This window comes from Adiantum capillus-veneris, chromosome 18, assembly GCF_014529385.1.
Source record: "Adiantum capillus-veneris isolate H3 chromosome 18, ASM1452938v2, whole genome shotgun sequence".
NCBI classification, from domain to species: domain Eukaryota; kingdom Viridiplantae; phylum Streptophyta; class Polypodiopsida; order Polypodiales; family Pteridaceae; genus Adiantum; species Adiantum capillus-veneris.
This window is the reverse complement of record NC_140948.1, coordinates 99,011,006-99,017,630: the sequence shown is the minus strand read 5'-3', so window position 1 is coordinate 99,017,630 and position 6,625 is coordinate 99,011,006. Positions and strand designations below refer to the sequence as shown.

General features: G+C 44.4%; 1 protein-coding gene across 1 annotated transcript; it reads left to right on the top strand.

Moving 5' to 3' along the window:
- The first annotated feature begins 212 nt into the window (after positions 1-212).
- Positions 213-4,974, top strand: LOC147436078 (putative auxin efflux carrier component 1b). The gene is made up of 6 exons (XM_086488976.1): positions 213-2,369; positions 3,226-3,523; positions 3,627-3,712; positions 3,930-4,087; positions 4,198-4,274; positions 4,497-4,974. Exons 1-6 carry the CDS (start codon positions 1,007-1,009, stop codon positions 4,561-4,563), a joined length of 2,049 nt encoding a protein of 682 aa, XP_086345102.1. The 5' UTR covers positions 213-1,006; the 3' UTR covers positions 4,564-4,974.
- The last annotated feature ends 1,651 nt before the right edge of the window (positions 4,975-6,625 follow it).

Below are 6,625 nucleotides of genomic sequence, written 5' to 3'. Positions count from 1 at the left end.
TGTTTCTCTTAACGTTCTCTCTCTACTCTCGCTGTCTCTCTCTCTCTCTCTCTGCGTGCACTAACGAATCTCACAAACCGACATTCTTCTCTGTGTTTGCAGCCTCCACCTTCCCAATTGCGCCACTGGTAGTCTACGCATCATTGTTAAACTCTCTCCCTCAGAGTCCCCCCCCCCCCCCCCCCCCCCCTCTCTCTCTCTCTCTCCCCCTCAAACACACTCTCTATCTCTCTCACACATACAAACACGCACGCGCGCACACACTCCTCTCTCCAGTAACCCAACTTTTTAACACCTTTTAACCTGCCCACTTCGCACACACATTCATTCATTGGCACTCCCTTTGCCCATGCTCCTTTTCCTGTTGCTACCTCAGCTTTCCCTTACCGTCCTTCCTCCTCACATACACCCACACTCATACACACACAAGCGCACGCGCTCTTAACGCACTCCCCTCTTCCTTTCCGCATTGGGCAAATCTCTACCTGCGCTCTCACCTCCAGAAGCTGAGCTTTGTCCTGATTTAGTAGCGCCAAGGCACCTCAATTCAGTAATTGAAGCAGCTATTTCACTGAAAGAGTAGTGTAGAGAGTATAATTAGCTGCTACAACACACACAAACACGGGCACACTCAGAGACAACCCTTTGTTCTACAAGACGCAATCGCACAGTTGCGCGTATGCGCATGCACACACACAATCACAGCCACACACACCGCGAGCTACGAGAACATGTTATCTTTGAGTATTTGTTATCTTCGCCGGCGGCCACCTGCCTTTGCTTGGGCATCGGAGGCAATGCTGGCCCTCCTCTCATGATTCCTGTTTTTCATTTTGTGCATCGTGTAAACTGACAATGAGTCGCTAGAGCTTCATACCCTATTTTTGTCACATTTCTATTTTTACCCTTTTCCTGCTTTTTGTATATTTAACAAGCTCATTTGATATATCGCAAAGTTGCAACAGCTTCCTTCTTCTCTCATAATTCCTCCAAAAAGGCAGGAAGCATGATCACCATAAAGGATTTCTACAATGTGATGAGTGCCATGGTGCCATTGTATGCTGCCATGTTCCTTGCATATGGCTCAGTAAGGTGGTGGAAGATCTTCACTCCGGTGCAATGCGCCGGCGTCAACCGCTTTGTTGCTGTGTTTGCAGTGCCCCTCCTTTCATTCCACTTCATCTCAACAAATGATCCATACAAAATGGATGGTCTCTTCATCCTAGCAGACACCATATCCAAGCTTGTTGTATTGGTGTTGCTTGCCATATGGACGAAGTTCTCGCGGAGTGGAAGTTTGGATTGGATGATCACTCTCTTTGCTTTGGCCACTCTGCCCAACACTCTTGTCATGGGGATTCCTCTGTTAGCAGCTATGTATGGTGAATTCTATGGAGGGCTTATGGTGCAGCTCGTCGTATTGCAGTGCATTATATGGTATACCCTCATGCTCTTCCTTTTCGAATACAGGGCAGCCCGGCTTCTCGTCATGGAACAGTTTCCCGAGACGGCCGCCTCGATCATCTCCTTCAAAGTGGACTCTGATGTCATGTCCTTAGATGGAAGGGAGCCTCTTCAAACACAAGCAGACGTCGGAGAAGATGGCAAAATAAGGGTTACCATACGGAGGTCAACCTCTTCGCGCTCACAAGCATTGAACCCCTTCGCCTCGCCACGCCGGTCGCTTGGCTTGGGATCAATGCCCTCATCCAAAGCCATCACTCCCAGGCCTTCAAACTTGACAGGTGCAGAGATATATTCAGTTTACTCATCTAGGAACAATACTCCAAGAGAGTATGGGATGAACAACCCAGACCTCCATTCATTAATGTCAACAAGAGCAGTAAGCCCAAGGCAATCTAATTTCACTACTTCTGACATCTACTCTGTGCAATCATCGCGTGGGCCAACACCAAGGGCGTCAAATTTCAATGAAGACAATTACAGAGAGGTGAATGTGCCTTCTCGAGGAGTAAATTCACCACGGTTTCCTCCACATGGGCCCTATGGGCATTTAAGGAGTCAACTATCTAATGGTCTACAAAGCTATGATCAACATGGTCATGGCTATGCAAATAACCATGGCAATTGGCCTAGTCAGCTGGGGGGGAACACGGGGAAGCTCTCGCCCAAAGCTGCGCAAATAGCCAAGAAAATGCCTGATTCTACAGTCTCACCAAGGTTGGATGATGATGGCAAGGAGCTTCACATGTTCGTGTGGAGCTCCGCCACATCACCCATGTCGGAAGGCGGTGCAAACATGTTTGGCAATGCAGAGGCAGCCGCCAATGACGTCAGCAGGCACGGTCCTGAGTCGAGAGAAGCGAGGTTAAACGTTGTGGTTTCAAATGATCACTCTGCAAATGGTGGTAAGGAGGCATATCTCTTCATTGCTAGCACTTTATGATAACCAATATTTGATCTCACGAAGCTAGTTGTTGTTTGCCAGCATAAAAAGCTAGTTGTCGTTTGCCACCAATATTTGTTCTCACAAAGCTAGTTGTTGTTTGCCACAAATATTTGTTCTTACAAAGCTAGTTGTTGTTTGTCAGGGTTGAATTATATATGCCTAATATTATACTTATGTAAGCGTGCTCAATTGTGGTATGGATAGCTGGTTATACAATTATAGTTGAAAGCAAATGTTAGCTCATCAGTGCTCTGCATAGTGAGATTGGTAGATTCATGTAATAGCATGTTGTCATGCAAGAAACGCTGCATTTGGGATTTCTGTCAGGACAAGGGTCCTACCCCAAGGGGAGCTGGGAGTTCAAGGGCTACATACAGGAAAAACCTATATAGAGGATGGTTGTCTGGCAATTCCAGTGTCACAATAAGGGTCCTACCCCAATGGGAGCTGGCAGTCTAAGGCGTATATGTAGGGGAAGTGTGTCTCTAGGACACTCGTTTAGCGAATTGCCTCCCAACCGTCCTATATATATATATATATATATATATATATATATGCTCTCCCTATAGCCCTTGGAGAGCCTATATATAGGGTGGTTGGGAAGCGATTCGCTAGGAAAGCGTCCTATATACATGCTTCCCCTATATATACTCCCTGATTGGGGGCACCCCTTGGGGTAGGATCCCTTGTCCTGTCAATTAGCTAGCCCTTGGGGTAGGACCCTTGTCCTGTCAATTAGCTAGCCAGGTCTTGAGAAGACTGCTATAAAAGGTAACATATATCTCATCAAATTTTACTGTTGCATTTCCTTGCAGCGACCGCTGTCGAGCCTTCTGCCCCAACCACCTATGTGGGTGAAGATTTCAGTTTTGGAAGTAGGGCAAAATTTCCTGGAGACTCTGCCATGTCAGCAGAGAAGCAAAGGCAAAATGAAGCCAAGATTTTAACTACTCCTTTGTCTCCCAAGTTGCCAGAGAGTTCAAAGCCCAAGGAAATGCCCCCCACTGCTGTCATGGTTAAGCTCATCCTACAAATGGTCGGTCGGAAGCTTATCCGAAACCCCAACACTTACTCAAGTGTGATTGGGCTGACATGGGCTCTGATCTCCTTCAGGTGACTAACCCCTGACACTCACTTGAAATAAGATAATTAATATGCAGTAAGTTGGGTTCTTTTTCATGTAGTGTTATGCTGATGGATGGTCTTTTCTTTGCAGGTGGCATATTAGCATGCCAAAGATCATCCTCAACTCAATAAGCATATTATCTGATGCTGGCTTGGGTATGGCCATGTTCAGTTTAGGTGAGACATTTGATTATATATACATATGTACATACATACATACATATATGTTTATTATTATTATTATTATTATAATATATATATATATATATATATATGTGTGTATGTGTGTGTGTGTGTGTGTGTGTGTGTGTGTGTGTGTGTGTGTGTGTGAGAGAGAGAGAGAGAACACAAGGATAATGTGCTCCTTGTCTCCATTGATGGTTGTGTGCATCAGGCTTGTTCATGGCTTTACAACCCAGACTCATAGCATGCGGAGCATCTTTAGCCACATTTGCAATGGCGGTGCGGTTTTTGACTGGACCGGCAGTAATGGCAGCCTCATCCATAGCTGTTGGCTTAAGAGGTGTAGATCTTCATGCTGCCATTGTACAGGTAAGCCCTTTTTTTTGTGAGAGAGACAAAAACTTATCAATGGTTGATCTTCAAAGTTTGTACATCTCCCTGCTTGTTCTTCGACTATTTTAACACTTTGCGCTTTCCAGGCAGCTCTTCCACAGGGTATTGTTCCCTTTGTGTTTGCAAGGGAGTATGACCTACATCCGGATATTCTCAGTACGGCGTAAGTCCCTTTACCTGTATGCCTGCTCTGCTGAGGCAGGGCTTTATTTTGAAGGTTTTAATACTGTTGACTGAAAATTGGAGCATATCTAACCAAAATTAATAAAGGGTGGTATTACATTTCTACAAATTTCAGGGATGGTATTATGGCATTTTATTATGAAAACTCTTCAGGATAAGATTGTCATTTCCTTATTAAAGAATTTTATGGGTTTTTTTACAGGGTTATCTTTGGTATGCTTGTAGCATTGCCTACAACATTGCTGTATTATGTGCTTCTGGGATTATGATAGAAATGGATTGCTCTATGAAATACGTCATTGTGCAGAGCATGCTCTTATCTGTTAAAGACAGACCGGGATAATCTGTCAAAGCTCGAAGCGGCTGCGTCCCCAACATCAATAGTATAGTAATAGTGGCGGCCGGCGGTGCAGGATCCATTGAAGCTGCAATACGAGCTAATCCCTATGAGCTGGAGGCAATCCACCTGTGGGGATGCGGTCTAGTGTGGGGGATGAATGTCGATATTATATGATATCCCTCAATTTTGCGACATTACATGGTAGAAATCCCTCCCTCAATTTTTGTGACATAAGCCCACCTTTTGGCCTACAATTTCATCATCATTCATGTTGTAAAATATCCCTCTAGTGTTTTGACGAAGGTATTAATTTTCACATGCGGTTGTATTCTTGCGCGCATTTTCGGAGTTGTACATTCACATTTGTCAGCAATGCAATCTATGTAAATGGCAAAATCTGTGGTTTAATATTGGGTAGGCGGGCAGATCTACAGTTTATTCTCCGGCATGAGCAATTGGAACCATCTTAAGCAACAGTACACAAAGGGCTTCAGCTTTGTGCATATGATGGTGATAAATGGAAGCAGTATTTGCACGAGGTTTAATGTTTAATTAACTGTCAGCACCATTAGTTACGGCATTGAGCTGTTGGCAAGATCCTGCATAGCCGCCAAAATTTGCTCAAAGCATTGTCTCGACTCTTGAGCTGCAATGTTGAATGTACTATCTCAAAGCAGTCTGAATTTAGAAGATGAAGATTAAGCATCAGGCTGTCAAGAAACTTCTACTTCTCACACCACTGGCAACTGCTTTTTGAAGCATAACGTCTTCTCGTTACTGTTCACAAGATTTAAAAATTTTCTCATGTAGGAAAACGGAGTCTTTCTCAGTGTTTCTTTGCATAACATCATGAGCTTCTGCTCGAGAGGCACCGCATTCCTAGCTAGGTACGATTGGGGGCAGGGAACCACCGGGCCGGCGGTCCCCTGCCCCCAATTGTACCTAGCTAGGTGTGCGGCGCCTCCCTCACAGAAGCTCATGATGTCGAGGTAAGTCACAATGTGGGAAATATGGTGAGAATTTGTCCAAAACTTCTTGTGGTTGTCTCAACCCAACGACGAAAGATTTTATACCTTAAATGCAAGGGCAAAAACACCTGATATTCTGCATCAAACTCCGGTTCTCATGCTGCATTAATATCTTTTTCAAGGAGGAAACTTTGACATTTGGTCAGGAGATTTTCACTTAGCAGTCTGCTTTGAAATAACATAATGCTGGTTCTTAGTAGATATGAATACATGACGTTTGGTAACAGACTATCAAATGGCAATAGCATACAAGGTGCACAACAAAAACAATACTCTGTCAAATGTTGCTCCCTTCCAGACTTCAAGTAGCTGATATTCAAATCTCATTGTCCATTCCACAATGAAAGCCATACAACTACTGGGAGGTGAAACAATAAGACAGGAGTTTGAATACTGTCTCAAAGCATTCCTGGGGATTCTTCATGAGAACACCCAAGAGTTGCTCCATGTTCTCAAGGCACTATACAAAACTGTAAACAAAAAACAACCTTAAGGTTGGAGCTGTGAAACTTGATACAACTCTCTCTCTCTCTCTCTCTCTCTCTCTCTCTCTCTCTCTCAAGTGTGGTAGATTGGTTATGCCATTTCCCTCTTGACTAACAGTTCAACTCTCGTCGGATAGATCTTTGAGGTCTTTTGGGATAGTTTCCTGCGACGTTAAAATCCTCCTCTTCTTCTTCTTCTTCTTCTCTCTATCTTTTACGCGTACAGAGAACACCAAGCTCATATGTGAGGACCTGTCTCAGTTTGACACTAGAAGGACTTGGATTCAGCCAACACGAGAGGTGGGCACAAAGATGGCTTTCAATAGAGAGCATCTTCTCCAACTAACGGAGGACGCGTTTGTGACTAGACCTAGTTTGATATGGTGCGCTATTGGTCATCTCCACATCAGCTTCAGCTCAAGAGTGGCACATTTAGGGGGATACCTACGGAGGCTAGGATATGCCAGCTATGCCACTT

Coding starts and splice junctions, on each gene's coding strand:
- LOC147436078 (XM_086488976.1), top strand. CDS start 1,007: ATGATCACCATAAAGGATTTCTACAATGTGATGAGTGCCATGGTGCCA. Junction 2,370..3,225: donor TGATCACTCTGCAAATGGTG/GTAAGGAGGCAT, acceptor ATTTCCTTGCAG/CGACCGCTGTCGAGCCTTCT. Junction 4,088..4,197: donor TTCATGCTGCCATTGTACAG/GTAAGCCCTTTT, acceptor TGCGCTTTCCAG/GCAGCTCTTCCACAGGGTAT.